At 45.0% G+C, this 19,634-nt stretch overlaps 1 protein-coding gene across 1 annotated transcript in view; it reads right to left on the reverse strand.

Moving 5' to 3' along the window:
* Positions 1-1,053: 1,053 nt before the first annotated feature.
* Positions 1,054-19,634, reverse strand: part of LOC134341219 (apolipoprotein A-IV-like) — a 29,800-nt gene continuing 11,219 nt past the window's right edge. Inside the window, exons 5-8 of the mRNA XM_063039050.1 lie at positions 8,395-8,472; positions 7,548-7,601; positions 2,680-2,821; positions 1,054-2,049 (exon numbers count right to left, since the gene is read on the reverse strand). Coding sequence (XP_062895120.1) covers positions 1,428-2,049; positions 2,680-2,821; positions 7,548-7,601; positions 8,395-8,472 — 896 coding nt within the window. The 3' untranslated portion in view covers positions 1,054-1,427. The remainder of the gene's footprint in view (positions 2,050-2,679; positions 2,822-7,547; positions 7,602-8,394; positions 8,473-19,634) is intronic.

The raw sequence follows: 19,634 nt of genomic DNA on the forward strand, positions 1-19,634 counted from the left end.
AAAGGGAGGTCCTTAATAATGGACACTGCTCCTTGAAGTTGTCCTGGGTACTCTGTAGGCTAGTACCCAAGATGGAGCTGACTATATTTACAACCTTCTGCAGATTCTTTCAGTCCTGTGCAGTAGCCCCTCCATACCAGTGATGCAGCCTGTCAGAATGCTCTCCACGGTACAGCTATAGAAGTTTTCTCATATCCTTTTTGCCAATCAACTGTCCAGATCTTGGCTCCATCCCTCCCCTTCCTGTCTTCTCCTATCATTTCGGATCTCCCCCTCCCCCTCCCACTTTCAAATCTCTTACTAGCTCTTCTTTCAGTTAGTCCTGACGAAGGGTCTCGGCCTGAAACGTCGACTGCACCTCTTCCTATAGATGCTGCCTGGCCTGCTGCATTCACCAGCAACTTTGATGTGTGTTGATAGAAGTTTTTGAGTGTATTTGTTGACATGCCAAATCTCTTCAAACTCCTAATGTATAGCCACAGTCTTACCTACTTTATAACTACATCAATATGTTGGGACCAGTTTAGGTCATCAAAGAACCACCCTCTCCAATCGTGTCCGTGGGATCTGTGGTCTCCAAAAGACCAGGTCTCATTTGAAAGTACACAGTACAGTTCTTATTTCTATTTTGTACACCTTGTTTAATTTAACAAATATACTGTAATTTGTGTTTTTTCTATTATTATGTATTGCTGCCACAAAGACAACAAATGTCAGTGATATTAAACCTGATTCTGCCTCCTCATCGCCCCTCCCACAGTGCTCCCTCTTCACAAAACCTCCCTGCTCACTTCTCACCACTTCTTCATAGTGCTCCCTCTTCACCGCCCCCTCCCACAGGGTGGGAACTGCAGCGACGTGGTGACTGGGAGGGAAGGGACCAGAGACAATTCCACCACATTGGGGATCGGAACAGCACTCGGGGGGAGTGGGGACAATCCACAGCAGGTTCCTCCCCACCTGTGTGCTCTCCAACCCCATCCTGCCTACTGGCATTCCCCTCCCACCCTCCCACAACACCGAGCCCGCTTTGATACAGAAGGAAAACACAGCAGCGTTGAATGAGTATTTATTGTGTTAGTCAGTGAGGCAGTTAGTGCAGATAACAAGCATCCCGTCCGAGTTCACTCCATCCAACCCGACAGGTATCCGGGTCAGAGGAAAGTCGCTTTGCCGTGGCAGCAGAGGTTGAAGGGTGTGGGAAACGGAGGAGGGGGCAGGCACAAGAGAACTGCAAATTTTGGGGGGTGGTGAAAATTAGGGTGGAGGGAGGGGTGAGGCTGAGATGGAGGGGGAGAAACCCGGAGGGGGAGATGAGACCCCATAGGGAGGTGACAGGGAGGGATGGAGGGTATGGAGGAGAGAGAGGCTCAGGAAGGGCTGTGGCAGAGACCTGGTGAGGGTGGGCACGAGACCCACTCGCACTTTCAGTTGACCATCTCCTCAGCTGGCTGCTCCCTTAGACCATCCAGCAGATCCTGGAAGTGGCTGGTCAGTTTTTCAGCCTCGGCCTGGAGCCAGCTGCGGAGAGAGGCCATCCCTTCCTCCAGGGCGTTGCGCAGGCCCTGGGCATCCTGGCTAGCCCGCTCCTGCAGACTCAGCGTTTGCCGCTGCACCTCTGCCAGCCGCTGTTGGAAGCCCTGGCGCAGAGAGTCCAGCCGCTCCTGCAGCTGGTTGGCAGCTTCTGTGGCCACGGGCTCCAGCGCCTGGCGCAACCCCTCGGCGACTTGCTGGCCCTGGCTCTCCAGAAGCTCCTGGTACTCCTGCAGCTTGAGACGGATCTGATCCTGGTCGCGGGACAGCCGCTTGCGGTACTTGCGCAGGTAGATGCTCAGCGTGTGGTGGGCGTCGCTGACGCTCTGCTTGGTCAGCAGCTGGCCCTCGCGCTGGTACTGCTCGACCGTGCTCTGCAGTGAGCTTAGGTCCCTCTCCAGCCGTTCCTGCAGCCGCTCCAGCTCCAAGCGGAACTCTTCCGATTTGGGGCCCAGGCGGGAGCGCAGGTCCTCAGCGGTGGTGTTCAGCTGGGCGAGGCTCTCCGTGATCAGCTCCCTACAGCAGGGACGGGAGGGGGGAAAAGGAGAGCGTGAGGGTCGTTGAGGGGTGTGGGTATGGAGCGGGGGAAAGGACGAGGGCCGGGTTGGGGTGGAGAGGAAGGTTGGAGTAAGGACAGGTGGGAAATGTAATGAAGTGGACAGGAAGGGAGGGCGAAGGGGTGATTCGGGAATAGTGGATGAATTATGTTAGCTCAAGAAAAAAGTAGCACAGCCCTCCTGCTTTACCGCCCCCCCAATGTTCCCTCCTCATCGCCCCTCCCACCATTCTCCCTCCTCACTGCCCCCCACAGCACTCCCTCATTGTCCGTTCCACAGTGCTCCCTCCTCACCACCCCTCCCACCGTACTCCCTCCTCACTGACCCCACAGCACTCCCTCATTGTCCGTTCCACAGCGCTCCCTCCTCACCGCCCCTCCCACCGTACTCCCTCCTCACCACCCCTCCCACCATACTCCCTCACCGCCCCTCCCACCATACTCCCTCACCGCCCCTCCCACCATACTCCCTCCTCACCACCCCTCCCACCGTACTCCCTCCTCACCACCCCTCCCACTGTACTCCCTCCTCACCACTCCTCCCACCGTACCCCCTCCTCACTGCCCCTCCCACCAGGCTGCACTCTCACCGGAATTGACTCCCGAGCTGACTGTCGGACAGTATTGCCTCGGTAGAATGGAGGACCTGATTGGCAAGGCTCCACACCTTCTCCAGAACCTCCTCCCATTTAGCCTGCAGGTTGTAGGATGGTTCCTGGGAGGCCCTGGAGGCTGTGGGTTGGGGGAAGGTAAGGAGTTTGGAAAGCGGGTGGGGAAGACGGAAAGAGACATGGTCAAGCCCTTCTGAAAAGTGTACTGTGTGGCCAGCTTATTATGCTGAACAGAATGTCAGGGTCAGAGCCACCCCAAATCTTACCTTCTGTCCCACGACCATGGGGGGAGCTGTGAACAAGGAACACCTCTCCCCAAGCTTCAGAGCCTGTGGGCATAGTGAGGGGGAGGGCAGGAGGCCCCTCCTCAAGTCCAGTGGAGGCTCACTCTGGAGTGGATGAGTGTGAGGGAACATACAGTGTGTTCTCTTGGACATCAATGACAGAGGTGTCAGAGAAAGAAGGGTGTTTGGGGTCACAGAGACGGGAAGGGGTTTAGGAGGTCACAGAAACAGGGAGGGGTGTAGGGGTCATGGACACAGAGAGGGATGTTGGAGTCAGAGAGATGGGGAGGGGTGTAGGATTTCTCAGCTGGGGTTCTGCGGAACCCTAGGGTTCCATGAGAGGTCACTCGGGGTTCCACGTGAGATCATGATAAAAAAAATAAACATTGTCTTTTGAACTTTGAGCAATGCATGATGCTAGCGCTCGCAGTGACCGGGCAGCCCCATTAGCCCAGTATGGCTGTGTGCAGGAGGACTGCGTTTATATGGCTGTGTGCAGTAGGACTGCGTTTATATGGCAATGTGCAGTAGAACTGCGTTTATATGGCAATGTGCAGTAGAACTGCGTTTATATGGCAATGTGCAGTAGAACTGCGTTTATATGGCAGTGTGCGGTAGGACTGCGTTTATATGGCAATGTGCAATAGGACTGTGTTCATATGGCAGTGTGCAGTAGAACTGCGTTTATATGGCAGTGTGCAGTAGGACTGCGTTTATATGGCTGTGTGCAGTAGGACTGCATTTATTTGGTTGAGTCAATTCTCAGTATTTGACACAAGACGGGGAAGCCATTGATAATTGGTCAGTGCTGTATTGCACGGGAGGGGAGGATGGTAGGCTGTTGAAGAACGCTGTATTGCACAGAAGGCTGTTGAGGAGTGTGAAGTGTTTCCCGAACATTGACTGGACTCACCCTACTCGGGCTGTAACTTCAGCCTCTCTCTCCCAAATTACCTCCCCAACTTCCCCATACGCACTGTCAACTGACTTATGAGAGAGGAAAAAAAACAGTGCTGTAGAAAAATGAAGATAACTTTTCATTTCAAAGATGGTCCAGTGTGGCTATTTTTGAAGAGGAGGTGTGAGATGGAAGAGGAGGATTCTAGGCTGAGGCCTACAGACAATTCTGATCAGGTTCATGATGAAGAATTACTATCTTCTGAGTCATTTCACTACACCAGTGCAACAACAGACATCTTTACAATGAAAGCTACTTATCAATGGACTGTTTTACATGAACTGGTGATCCAAGTTGTTCCATTCCATTGTGCCTCGTCTGTAGCAGACAACTTACAAATGTAGTGATGGCTCCAGCAAAATTGAAAAGACATTTAACTACAAATTACAGCCAGATGACATGTAGAAGTCTCAAAACTGGTGATGCTGGTGAGGTAGTAATGGGGACAAAGAAATGACGATGAACTTAATGAGTACTTTGTATCAGTCTTCACTGTGGAAGACACTAGCAGTGTGCCAGAGGTCCATGAGTGTCAGGGAGCAGGAGTAAGGGCCATTGCTATTACAAAGGAATAAGTACTTGGCAAACTGAAAGGTCATAAGGTGACTAAGTCACCAGGACCAGTTGAACTACATCCCAGAGTTCTGAAGGATGTTGCTGAAGAGATAGCAGATGCATTGATTCTGGCTTGGCTTCAGAGGACTGGGAAATTGCAATTGTCACTCCACTCTTTAAGAAGGGAGGAAGGCAAGAGGTACAAAATTATAGGCCAGATAGTCTAACCTCAGTGACTGGAGTCCATTATTAAGGATGAGATTTCAGGGTACTTGGAAACTAATGATAAAGTAAATCAAAGTCAGCATGGTTTCTGTAAAGAGAAGTCTTGCCTGACAAATCTGTTAAGAATTCTTCGAGGAAGTAACAAGCAGGATGGACAAAGGAGAGGCAGTGGATGTCATTTACTTGGATTTGATAAGGTGCCACACATGAGGCTGCTTAACAAGAGAAAATACCATGGCATTACAGGAAAGATACTGCCATGGATAGAGGAATGGCTGACAGGCAGGAGGCGGCAAGTGGGAATAAAGGGGGCCTTTTCTAGTTACTGGCTGCCAGTGACTAGTGGTCAGGGGCCAGTATTTGGACTGCTACTTTTCACATTATGTGTCAGTGATTTAGATAATGGAATTAATGGCTTTGTGGTAAAGTTTGCAGAAGGACTTAGACAAATTGGAAGAATGGGCAAAAAAGAGACGGACAGAATACAGTGTTGGGAAATGTATGATAATGCATTTTGGTAAAAGGAACAAGAGTGCAGACTATTATCTAAATGAAGACATCAAGTGGGAAAAAAGAGTTGAGAGTCCATGTGCAAGCACTCTGATCATGCACTCAGGATAAGAGTTACTGCCCTGCCCCTGGACAAGTTCTGGATTTCTGTGAAAGAAGAGTGTCCTGCCATTCATAGGAAAGGAATGAACACTTTGTTGCAGTTTTCAACTTTTTATGTGTGTGAGCAAGATTTTTCTTGTTTAACAAGCATCAAGAGCAAGAATAGAAATTGTCTCATTTCAGTTAAAGGTGAAATCTGTGTGTGCTCACCTCAAGTTCAAACCAGAATTGAGAAGTTTATCATATTTGCCTTAATAATTTTTAAAATTTATTACAGGGAAGGAAAGAGATTAATTTCAAGAAAGGTAATCTAAGCTTAACTATCTGTTTATTTTTCAAGAAAGGTTGGCTAAAATTCATTCTCTTCTCAAAAGAGCATTAGCAATTATTTTTGGATTATTACATCTACAATATACCAGTCACGCAAAAGTACTGTGAGCTGTAGATGTAATAATTTTTATGCAGCGTTCCCTGAGACCTGAAAATTATTTCAAGTGTTCCTCCAGGGCAAAAAGTTTGAGAAAGGCTGGTGTAGCTGTCACAGAAACAGAAAAGGGTGTGGGGGATCACAGAGACAGGGAGGGGTGTACGGGGTTCACAGAGACAGGGAGGGGTGTAGGGGGTCACAGAGACGGGGAGGGGTTAGGGGGTCATAGAGACAGGGAGGGGTGTAGGCGGTCACGGAGACGGGGAGGGGTGTAGGCGGTCACAGAGACGGGGAGGGATGTAGGGGTTCAGAGATGGGGAGAGCTGTAGGGGTCACAGAGATGGGGAGGGGTGTAGGGCTCACGGAGACGGGGAGGGGTGTGGGAGATCACAGAGATGGGGAGGGGTGTAGGGGTCACAGAGACGGGGAGGGGTGTAGGGGGTCACAGAGACAGGGAGAGGTGTAGGGGTTCACACAGATGAGGGGTGTGGGGATCACAGAGATGGGGAGGGGTGTAGGGGTCACAGAGACAGGGAGGGGTGTGAGGGGGTCACGGAGACGGGGAGGGGTGTAGGGGTCACAGACACGGGGAGGGGTGAAGGGGGTCACAGAGATGGGGAGGGGTGTAGGGGTCACAGAGACGGGGAGGGGTGAAGGGGGTCACAGAGATGGGGAGGGGTGTAGGGGTCACAGAGACAGGGAGGGGTGTAGAGGATGGCAGAGACGGGGGCGGGGAATGGAGAGGTTTATAGATTTATAGAGGTTTATAGAGGTGTGTAGAGGGTTACAGAGACGAGGAATTCGAACAGTCAAAACCGTCCAGTTCTCTGTTACCACTTTCCATTCTGTGCGAATCTGCAGTTTCCGGACAGTGTTGGGACTTTGAATATCTTTGTCATGAAGATTGACAATTTGCGACCTGGGAGGCCGCTAATCCAGGCACCGGTCCCAGTACTGAAACAAGACCATCTCCCCCTCCTCCCTCTCACTTCCCCAGCCTTCCCTCCCCCTCTCTCAATCTTCCACCTTATCTCCTGTAATCTCTCAACCGACTCCGAGATTCCAGAGACGCCACTGAGATGTTATCAAAGAAAAACAGGAATGTGGCAACAAGGATTGGAATTCACACCCCCACCCTCTCTCCCCATCCCCCGCAGTCTATACAACCTCCCCCACCCTCCCTTCCCATCCCTCGCGGTCTATCGCGCCGACTCTGTACTCTCCCGCTGTTTTTGTCAAGGGTTACCAACGACACCTTCCTCTCCTCGACTCTGTAACCTCTATCCACCGCTTACAACCCTCCCGTCACTACAACCCCCTCCAATCCATACACTTATCATCGTTTCTGTAACTCTCTTCCCGTCACTGTATCTTCCTCCGGTCCCGACACCCCGTCTCTGTACCCCTCAACAATTACGTCCTCCTCGTCTTAGCTAAACACCCTCTAGCCGCTACACACTTCCTCGTCACTGTGATCCTTTCGGCCCCTTCACCCCGTCTCTATGAACAACACCTCCCCCACCCGCTCCCCCCGCAACCCTGTATCTCCCCCCGTCTGTATGTTGCCCTCCGTCTCGGCCAATCCCCCTCCCCCTCCATTGGAACTCTGTATCCCTCCCCGTCAGTGACCTCACCTCCCCCCCATCCCACACCACCCCTTTCGGATCGATTCACCCTTCCCACATCGGGCGCAGAGTGTTCGTCCCGTCGCTCCCCGTTCCGTTAGGGTAAAGACAGCCGCTACACCGCAGACAGGACAAGGAGCGGGGCGTGGGTGAAAACTCACCTACGATCAGGGCCGAGACCAGAACGGCGACAAGCAGTTTCATGGTTGGTGTATCTGTAAGATGCGGAGAGAGCAAATTAAGAGCAATATCCTATACAAGCAGTTCGATCCACAAACAACTACAGTTAACGCAGACAGGGTACTAATTTACCAAAAGCTCTTTTGAAATCACAAATTAGTGTGCGGATCACCTCTCCCTCTCACACACTCCGCCTGGATTGGACCAGTTCCGACTCAGCCGTTTATAAAGGCTGGGACAATTCTCGGGAGCGAACCCTCCCACTGGTCTAAAACCCACCCACTCGAGCTTCAACCACAGATAAGTGTCCCCAGGCTGTTGTTGAACTGCTAACTTGTCTCTGAGGTGGGGGAGGGAGCTGAATCTGATGGGCAGAACATCAGAGGTTTTTCTGAATCAGGCAACATAATAAAAAGACAGCAGCAAAACAAATATGTTCCTCCGTTGTGTTCACGGGACGTGAGTCACCGCCGGGTAGCTTGTCTTAACCTGTGTCGCGAGTATGTCGTGTTAAGAACCAGTGCTAGCGCCTCGTATATGTGACCCCATTCAAAGCTCCTCATATTTGAGAACCCCTGACCGGCTCTACGTCTTCATTTCCCCTACACCCCTCTCCGTACCTGTGACCCTCTCTGGCCTTTACACCCCCCCCACCCCCCCGCCGGCCCTTACACCCCCCCCCGGCCCTTACACCCCCCTACCCCCCCCCGCCGGCCCTTACACCCCTCTCCGTCTCTGTGCGCCCCTACCCTCCACTCTCGGCCCCTACCTCTCCCTTGCCAGCGGTGGGTTAGAGAGAGAGGACAGCAGTAGAACTTTTATACCCACACCGAGGAACCTTCATTCTCGTGTGATGTTCCAACTCACGGGGCCAAGGTCCAGAGAGCCGAGAGACAGAACCATCGCCTTATCTCTGCCGCTTAGCACCCAGGCTGTGACAATCTCGCGGACTCCCTCAGAACCGCGTTAGTCCGTCACCATATGCCTGAGAGTACCGAGAGTTAACGGGAGCGCAGAGCAAGGTATCCGCCACAGGACGCTAACACCGCCCGTATTCGCGTGGTCTGCTATCCCGTCTGCCGGTCTGGAGATTCCTGTCTTTTGCCCAGCCCGTTATGTTGGCGGGGAGGGGTGTAGGGGCTAGAGGGATACTGAAAGGTCCGATTCATTTTTTTAAAATTTGAAAATCTACTTTATTCATGATTTGTAATAAAGGAAGAAACACTGTTGGTCAATATATTATGTAGTGATGTAGGGTCAGTATCCTACAGATATTGCAGCCCCTTCCGCCCTCTCATTCCTGCTGGGAATGATCCCAGAGTTCACTGAACCCGGCGAGAAGAGTCTGCACCCCCCCCCCCCGCAAACTCCGCCCGTTTCGCTGTCACCATGCACAATCGCCCCTGTCTCCCATCGGCTGACTCAGCTGGAGTTTGTACCGAGGGTTGGTGATTCATTTCCATCTCATCGTGAACATGTGCCTTGTCTGCACTTTGGTAATCTTATCTGCAGCTTGTTAATTGGACTGAAGGTCTCTCCACGTACGTTACTCGTTGCCTCCCGCACTTTGGTCCGACAAGGATTCTCTGAACCCGCCGTTCGCGTCGCCTGGGTTAGGGACTGTGGAAACGTCTAGGCCTGTCTTTAGCCAAAGAGAATTGCCTGAGCCTTCCCCACTGGAATCATCCATCCAGTCTATGTTGTTACTCCTTGGTTAACAAAATCCCTTCTCAACACTAGATGTTACTCTCTCCTTGGGCTCTACTCCCACTGCACTCTGAGGAAGAAGTCCTAACTCCCGCTGCCCAAGGGAGGAAAAATATGCTATTATATACTGCATGTTTTAAATACCGTAAAATATACAAAACAATATATGTTATAAATATAAAACAAAGTACAATAAATATATTGTATATAATATCTCAGAAATAAATATTTTATTTAAATCAAAATATTTTTAATAAACAATGAAAAGAAAGGAAGAAATATCTTCTACTCTAGTCAAGAATGTCCTTTAGACAACACCAGAATTGGCTGAGAAGTTCCAACAGAATCTCAATCATCTGGGTGAAATGAAGCAGGCAATGGCAGGTGGAGTTTAACTTGGATAAGTTATTTTCTCTGGATTGCCGGAGACTGAGGGGAGACCGAGTAGAAATGTATAAGATTATGAATGAGTGGGGGGGGGGGGAGTTAGACAGCTGGCATCTTTTCCCCAGGGTTTAAGAATCTAATGCCAAAGGACCTATATTTAAAGTGAAGTGGGGTAGTTCAAAGTGGGTTGTTTTACATAGGGAGTACCGGGTGGACTGTGCTGCTTGGGGCTGTGGTGGAACCTGTCAGCATTTTAGAAGCTCTTAGATAGATACACAACTGTGTAGAGCACAGAGCGATGTGGTCAAGTTCAAAGTAAATTTGTTATCAAAGTACATTATGCATCATATACATCCCTGAGATTTATTTTCATGTGAGCGTTCTCAATAAATCTATAGAATAACACCCATAACAGAATCAATGAAAGACCACACCAACTATGTGTATGATCAGTGTGCAAAGACAATAGACTGTGCAAATAGAAAAATAAGAAATAATAATAATATAATTATACAGGAAAAGAACATAAGAAATAGGAGCAGGAGGAGACCACCTGGCCCGTCGAGCCTGCTCCGTCATTTAATAAGATCATGGCTGATCTGACCATGGACTCATCTCCACCTCCCTGCCTTTTCCCCAAAACCATTAATTCTCCTACTATGCAACTATTTGTCTTAGATATATTTATTGAGGTAGTCTCCACTGACTTCATTGGGCAGAGACTTCCACAGATTCATCACTCTTTGGGAAAAGCAGTTCCTCCTCATCTCCATCCTAAATCTACTCCCCTGAATCTTGAGGCTATGTCCCCCAGTTCTAGTCTCACTACCAGTGGAAACAACTTTCCTGCCTCTATCTTATCTATCTCTTCTATAATTTTATATGTTTTTATGAGACCTCCTCTCATTCTGCTGAATTCCAGCAAGTACAGTCCCGGGTGATTCAATCTTTCCTCATAGTCTAATCCCCTCATCTCTGGAATCAACCTGGTGAACCTCCTCTGCACCACCTCCAAAGCCAGTATATCCTTCCTCAAGTAAGGAGACCAGAATTGCATGCAGTACTCCAGGTGCAACCTCACCAGTACCCTGGACAGTTGCTGCATAACCTCCCTGCTCTTAATTTCAATCCCTCGAGCAATGAAGGCCAACATTCCATTTGCCTTCTGGACAGCCTGCTCCACCTGCAAACCAACCTTTTGTGATTCATACACAAGCACTCCCAAGTCCCTCTGTACAGCAGCATGCTGCAATCTTTTACCATTTAAATAATAATCTGCTCTTTCAATTTGCCTTCCAAAGTGGATGACCTCACATTTACCAACATCGTACTCCATCAGCCAGACCCTTGCCCACTCACTTAACCTATCTATATCTCTCTGCAAACCCTCCATATCTTCTGCACAATTGGCTTTTTCATTCTATTTAGTATCATCAGCAAACTTCGATGCACTAAACTTGGTTCCCTCTTCTAGATTATTAATATATGTCATGAGCAGCTGCGGTCCCAGCACTGACCCCCTGCGGCACACTACCCACCACTGATTGCCAACTAGAGTAACACTCAAGTAATCGAACTCCCTTCTTTATATTAGTTAACCAATCCTCTATCCATGCTAATACATCATCCCCAACTCTATGCATTCTTATCTTATGGGTAAGTCTTTTATGCAGCACCTTATTGACCGCCTTCTGGAAAACAAGCAAGACTTGTTAATATTAATGATGTAGATGAGGGAATTAAATGCAGCATCTCCAAGTTTGCAGATGACACGAAGCTGGGTGGCACTGTTAGCAGTGAGGAGGATGCTAAGAGGATGCAGGGTGACTTGGATAGGTTAGGTGATTGGGCAAATTCATAGCAGATGCAATTTAATGTGGATAAATGTGAAGTTATCCACTTTGGTGGCAAAAACAGGAAAACAGATTATTATCTGAATGGTGGCCGATTAGGAAAAGGGGAGGTGCAACAAGACTTTATAGAGTCTTTATAGACACTTAAGAGTGTCATTATACGCCAGTCATTGAAAGTGGGCATGCAGGTACAGCAGGCGGTGAAAAAGGCGAATGGTATGCTGGCATTCATAGCGAGAGGATTCGAGTACAGGAGCAGGAAGGTACTACTGCTGTTGTACAAGGCCTTGGTGAGACCACACCTGGAGTATTGTGTGTAGTTTTGGCCCCCTAATCTGAGGAGAGACATTCTTGCCATAGAGGGAGTACAATCCCAGACTGATTCCTGGGATGGCAGGATTTTCATATGATGAAAGACTGGATCGACTAGGCTTATACTCTCTGGAATTTAGAAGATTGGGGGGGGGGGAGATCTGATTGAAACATATAAAATTCTAAAGGCATTGGACAGGCTAAATGCAGTAAGATTGTTCCCGATGTTGGGGAAGTCCAGAACAAGGGGTCACAGTCTGACGATAAAGGGGAAGCTTTTTAGGACCGAGATGAGGAAAAACTTCTTCACACAGAGAGTGGTGAATCTGTGGAATTCTCTGCCACAGGAAACAGTTGAGGCCAGTTCATTGGCTATATTTAAGAGGGAGTTAGATGTGGCCCTTGTGGCTAAAGGGATCAGGGGGTATGGAGGGAAGGTTGGTGCAGGGTTCTGAGTTTGATGATCAGCCATGATCGTACTGAATGGCGGTGCAGGCTCAAAGGGCCGAATGGCCTACTCCTGCACCTATTTTCTATGTTTTCTATATTTCTATGTTAAGAACAACTTACTTAACAGATATAGCCATTCCAAACACAATAACAGACTGAAATCAATATGTGAAAAACACCAGAAATATGCTGAATTCAAAGAGAAAATTGAAAGACTTTGGAACATGAATATTTTCAACTGGTGTCATTCCAAAGGCACTACACAATAAGATTACACAATTTGGGATACACAGTAATATCTATGCAAATCTCAGAAAGCCATAATACCAAACACTACAAGAATAGCCCAAAAGCTCCTAGCAATTGAGAAAGGAGCGTGCTTGGCTATACCCATACTTCACGCTTTACCAGCTTGAGCTGAGAAAATAATAATAATAATAAGGAGAAGGGTTCCTTTTAGCAATAGAGGACCAGGTGGTTAACGCAAAAAAAAAAATCAGAAATACAGAATAAAAGACCAACAATTTCAAATTGACAAATTCAGAAAATGTCACGGGAAACAAAAAACAATCTAATACATTACAGGATCCTGCAGCAGTTTAACTCAATCTGATTACTTACACAGGCACAATCAAGTGGCAAACATCATTCACCAAAATCTTGCTTTAAAGTACAAACTCATAAAAGAAACCATACCTTACTATAAATGTGAGCCTAAACCAGGTTTAGAGTCAAGGTCCCACAAATTATATTATGACCGATCCGTTATTACAGATAGGACAATCCATAATAACCATCCAGATATAATATTACAGGATAAACAAGCAAAAACAACTTATTTAATTGATATAGTCACTCCAAGCACACATAGCAGACAGAAGTGAATTAAGTGAAAAACGCCAGAAATATTCTGAATTAAAAGAGGAAATTGAAAGACTTTAGCACATGGACAGGGTTTGCACTATCCTGAGAGTAATATCTACAAATGGTATCATCCCAAATTCGCTACACAGCAGTATTAAACATTTAGGGCTACACAGCAACATCTATGTACATCCGCAATTCTAAACACCACTGAATAGTCGGAAAGTCCCTAGAAATTGACAAATAAGCGTACTTGCTTATGCCTGCACCTCAGGTTTTGCCAGCTTGAGCTGAGAAAAAAATGCATAAGAATACTAAATAAGCAATAAATATTGAGAACATGAGATAGTGAGTCCACAGGCTGCGGCCATAGTTCAGTGATGGTGGTTGAGGAGAAATAATTGTTCCTGAATCCGGTGGTGTGGGTCCTGAGGCTCCTGTACCTTCTTTCTGATGGTAACAGTGAAAAGAGAGCATGGCCTGGACAGTTGGGATCCCTGATGATGGGTATTGCTTTCCTGCATCAATGCCCTATGTAGATGTGCTCAATGGACTTTACCCGTAATAGACTTGGCCATACCCACTACCCTTTGCAGGATCCTTTGTTCAAAGGCATTGGTGCATCCATACCTCCAAGTGAAGAAGTGTGTACATCTTCAGAAAGCCACAGTACTAAACATCACTAAAATATCCGAAAGTTCCTAGCTCTGATGCAGCCAGTCAATATACTCTCTAATACACATCTACAGAAATTTGTCAAATGTTTAAATTTCAAAGTAAATTGCTATCAAAGTACATATATGTCACCATATACAAACCTGAGATTCAGTTTCTTATGGATATTGATCTAGAGGTCAACGGTTAAGGGTGAAAAGTGAAAAGTTTAAGGGGAACATGAGAGGAAACTTCTTCATTCAGAGGTATGTGAGAGTGTGGAACGCGTTGCTGCTACAAGTGATGCATGTGAACTCAATTTCAACGTTTAAGAGAAGTTTGGATCGGCATCAAATGGAGCACTTGAGGATTATAAAGAAGCCAGAAAAGAACTAAAGAAGGGAATTAGGAAGACCAGGAGGGGCCGTGAAAAGTGCTTGAAAAGTAGGATTAAGGTGAATCCCAAGGCATTCTATACATACATCAAGAGCAAGAGGATAACTGGGTAACGCCACTCAAGGATAAAGGGGGGAACATATGCTTGGATGCAGAGAATGTGAGTGAGGTACTTAATGAGTACTTTGCTTCATTATCTACCAAGGAAAAGGACATGGAGGACCAGGAGATCAGTGTTGAGTGCATGAATATATGAGGGTGTTTAGAAAACAAGGAGTAGGAAGTGTTAGTATTCCTATTGAATATTAAGATACATACATCCCCAGGACCCGATAGAATTTACCTCAAGTTATCGAAGGAGGCAAGAAACAAGACTGTTGGGGCCATGACTGGTATCTTCTGGCGATGTCCTGGTTGACTGGTGAGTGGCTAATGTTGTACCTTATTTAAGAAAATCCTGGGAACTATAGACCAGTGAGGGTCACATCAGTTGGAGGGAAATTGCTGTAGAAGATTCTAAGGGAGATGGTATATGAACATTTGGAAACCCATGCCCTAATTAGGGGCAACCAGTATGGCTTTGTGTGGGACAGGTCACATCTTACCAACTTGACTGAGATTTTTCACAAGATCAAGATGATGAGAGATATTGATGATGTTAGGGCAGTGGATATTGTCTACATGGATTTTAGTAAGGCGTTTGACAAAGTCCCTCAGAGGAAGCTAATCCAGAAGATTAAGCTGCAGTAGTCTGCAGTGAATTGGCTGTTTGGATTCAGAACTGGCTTGGGCATAGAAGACATGGTAGTGGTGGAAGGGATTTTTTTGACCTGGAGGTCTGTAATTAGTGGTGTTCCACAGGGATCTGTGCTGGGACCTCTGGTGTTTGTGATTTATATAAATGACCTGGATGAAAATGGAGATGGATGGGTTAGTAAGTTTGTGGATGATACCAAGATTGGTGGAACATTGGACAGTGTAGAAGACAGGCAAAGAATACAGTGCGATATAGATCAGTTTCAGATATGGACGGAAAAATGGCAGAAGGAGTTTAACCCAGATAAATCTGAGGTGTTGCACCTTGCTAGTACAATTGTAAACAGACAGCTTATCCTTAACAGTGTTGCTGAGCAGACAGATCTTGGGATGCAGTTTCATTGCTCCTCAAAAGTGGCTTCACAGGTCAATACAGTGGTTAAGAAGGTTTATGGAATGCTTGTTTTTATTAGTCAAGGCATTGAGGTTATGTTGCAACTTTATAAAACTGTGATTAGACCACATCTGGAGTATTGTGTACAGTTCTGGTCACCTCATTATAGGAAGGATGAAGAAGCTTTGGAGAGGGTACAGAAGGGGTTTACCAGGATGCTGCCTGGTTTTGAGGGCATGTGCTATCATGAGAGACTGCATAAACTTGGGTTGTTTTCTCTGGAGTGGTAGACGATGAGGGGAGATCTGACAGAGGTTTGTAACATGATGAGAGGCATAGATAGAGTAGACAGAGAGAATCTGTTTCCCAGGGTAGAAATGACTAACACTAGAGTGATGCATTGAAGGTGAGAGGGAGTAAGTTTTTTACTCAGAGTGTGATGGATGCCTGGAATACCTTGCCTCGTATGGTGGTAGAGGCAAATAGATTGGAGGTTTTCTTTCTTTCTTTTTCAATCTTTTTATTAATTTCAAAGTATAGAAACAGAACATAGTAATAATACAAATAGTAGGAGAAATATTGTTACACTTTGGAAAAGTAATTGTAAAATCAAACAGTGTAAGTTAACAAAGCTCCCAATCATGTAGAACTGACAACGGATAATACAAATCAAAAAAAACTGAAAAAAAAAATCATGAAAAAGGAAAAAAAAAACAAAACCAAAAAAAAAGCCCATCCCCCAAGAAAAACAAAATTAATCAACTAAACTAAAAGACTTGGGCAAAACTAACAACTTAAAAATGGAAAAGAAGAAAACCTCAGCGTCGACAACTCCATTCCCCTCCAACAACAGTACAGAGAGATAAAAACAAGTTTGGAAATGGTCAAATTACATCAAATGAAAATGCTGAATGAATGGCCTCCAAGTTTTTTCAAATCTAATGGAAGGGTCACAAACCGCACTTATAATTTTCTCCAAATTCAAACACACCATAGTTTGTGAAAACCAATGAAGTACATTAGGAGGGTTAATCTCTTTCCAATTCAACAAAATGGACCTTCTGGCCATTAAAGTAAGAAATGCAATCATCCTTCGTGATGAAGAGGTTAAATTATTTAAGTCTATCATTGGTAGTTCAAAGATAGCAGTAATTGGATGCAGTTGTAAGTCTATATTTAGGACCGTTGAAATAATATCAAAAATATCTTTCCAATATTTCTCCAACAAGGGACATGACCAGAACATGTGGGTTAAAGAAACTATCTCGGAATGGCATCTGTCACATATTGGATTAATATAAGAGTAATAACGAGATAGTTTATCTTTGGACATATGAGGCCTGTGCACTACGTTAAACTGTACCAACCTGTGCTTAGCACATACAGAGGATGAATTCACCAACTGAAGAATTTTGTCCCATTTTTCAGTCGGTATATTACATCTCAAGTTCTCTTTCCCAGTCAGCTTTAATTTTAAACGATTTATTTAAAGGACATAGATTCATAATTATATTATATATAATTGCTACTACACTTTTCTAGAGAGATTTAAATATAAGATTTTTTCCAAAATGTCCATTGGATATGGGTGTGGAAAATTAGGGGAAACAGTAATTAAAAAGTTTCCAATCTGTAAATATCTAAAAAGGTGAGATCTGGGTAAATTATATTTATTAGAGAGTTGATCAAAAGACATCAAACAATTATCCAAAAATAAATCACGAAAAGATATTATACCTTTGGTTTTCCAATCAAAGTAAGCTTGATCCATCGTGGAAGGTTGAAAAAGAAAATTTGATATAATGGGACTTGCTAGAATAAATTGATTAAACCCAAAAAATCTTCGGAATTGAAACCATGTACGTAAAGTATGCTTAACTATTGGGTTATTCATTTGTTTATATAATTTAAAAGAAGTAAAAGGAAGTAAAGTTCCTAAAACCGAACACAAGGAAAACCCTTGTAATGAATTAGATTCAAGATTTACCCAATGAGGGTTTAAAGATACGTCCAAATCTCGTAACCAAAATTTTAAATATCGAATATTAATTGCCCAGTAATAAAATCTAAAATTCGGGAGGGCAAGCCCCCACTCCTTTTTAGATTTCTGTAGATACCTTTTACCTAACCTAGGATTTTTATTCTGCCAAATATATGAGGAAATTTTTGAATCTACGTTATCAAAAAAAGATTTTGGGATGAAAATTGGAACCGATTGGAATATATACAAAAATTTGGGCAAAATGATCATCTTAATAGCATTAATCCAACCAATCAAAGACAAAGAGATTGGCGACCATTTGGTAAATAAAAGTTTAATCTGATCAATTAAAGGTAAAAAATTAGCTTTAAATAAATCTTTATATTTTTTCGTAATTGTTATCTCTAAATATATAAATGAATCAGTAACCAATTTAAATGGTAAACGTCCATAAATAGGTACATGCTTATTTAAAGGGAATAATTCACTCTTACTAAGATTCAATTTGTAACCAGAGAAGTTACTAATTTGAGCTAACAGATCTAGGATAGCAGGAATTGACTTCTCCGGGTTAGAGATGTATAACAACAAATCATCTGCATATAATGATAATTTATGTATTTCATTTCCATGGGTAATACCAACAATATTTGGCGAGTCACGAATAGCAATTGCTAAAGGTTCAAGAGCAATATTAAATAGTAAAGGACTAAGAGGGCAACCTTGCCTAGTGCCACGAAAAAGAGGAAAAAAAGGAGATCTATAATTATTTGTACAAACCGAGGCTACCGGGGAGTAATATAACAATTTAATCCAAGATATAAATGTCAAATTAAAATTAAATTTCTCAAGAACATTAAATAAATAAGGCCATTCAACTCTGTCAAAGGCTTTCTCAGCATCTAATGAGATAATACATTCCAGGGTAATAAATGAAGGGGTGTAAACAATATTCATTAACCTCCTAATATTAAAGGATGAATAGCGATTTTTAATAAATCCGGTTTGATCCATAGAAATAATTTGAGGTAACACCTTCTCCAGTCTAGTTGCCAAAATTTTTGAAAAAATTTTAGAGTCTACATTCAGAAGAGATATCGGTCTGTATGATGCACAATCAGTAGGATCTTTATTCTTTTTAAGAATTAAGGAAATAGAGGCTTCGTAAAACGATTGTGGTAATTTACCTAAACTGATTGCTTCCTTGAATATTCCAGACAACTTAGAAGAAAGAATGGATTGGAGGTTTTTAAGAGACATTTATATAGACACATGAATTTGAAGAAGATTGAGGGATATGGACATTGTGTAGGTAGGAGTGGTTAGTTTTTGGGTATTTTCGATTTGCTTTTTAGCTAGGCTGGCACAACATTGTGGGCTGAAGGGTCTGTTCGAGTGCTGTACTCTTCTATGTTCTATGAGTCTTTTACATGGATGGTAGGGGTATGGAGGGTTATTGTCCTGGTGCAGTTCGATGGAGTAGGCAGTTTCAATGGCTCAGCACAGACTAGATGGGCTGAAGGGTCTGTTTCTGTGCTGTACTTTTCTATGACTCCATCACTAGAATAACAGCCATAATGGAATCAATGAAAGACCAAACAAACTTGGGTGGTGATGGCCAAGCTGGTGTTTGCAGACTCCAAAAGAAGTAGAGGCACTGTTGTGTTTTCTTTGTAATTACACTTCGGCGCTGGGCCCAGGACAGTTCCTTCAGAATAATAACACTGAGGACTTTAAAGCTGCTGACCCTCTCCACCTCTGATCCTCTGATGAGGACTGTCACACAGACCCCTGGGTTCCCCCTCCTGAAGTCAATAATCAGCTCCTTGGTCTTGCTAACATTGAGTGAAAGGTTGTTGTTATGGCATCACTCAGCCAGATTTCCAAACTCCCTCCTGTATGCTGATTTGTCACCACCTTTGATTCAACATACGACAACGGTGTCTTCAGCAAACTCACATATGGCATTGGAGCTGTGCTTGGTCTCACAGTCGTAAGTGTAAAGGCAGCAGAGCAGTGTTTAGCTTTGAGGGGATGACGATAAAGCAAGCTGAGCTGTAGTGGATAGGGAGCATTCTGATGTGTGCGTCTTTGCTGTCCAGATGTTCCAGGTTTGAGTGAAGAGCACCCGTCGTGGATCCGTTGTGCCGGTAGGTAAGTTGGAGCGGACCAAGCTGCTCCTCGGGCAGGAGTTGATATGTTTCATTGCCAACCTCTCAAAATGCTTCATCATTGTGGATGTATGTTCAGAGTTCAAAGAGTAGTTATTATCAAAGAATGTATAAATTATACAACCTTGGGATTTGTTTGCTTA

Source organism: Mobula hypostoma, assembly GCF_963921235.1.
Source record: "Mobula hypostoma chromosome 8 unlocalized genomic scaffold, sMobHyp1.1 SUPER_8_unloc_7, whole genome shotgun sequence".
Lineage (NCBI taxonomy): Eukaryota > Metazoa > Chordata > Chondrichthyes > Myliobatiformes > Myliobatidae > Mobula > Mobula hypostoma.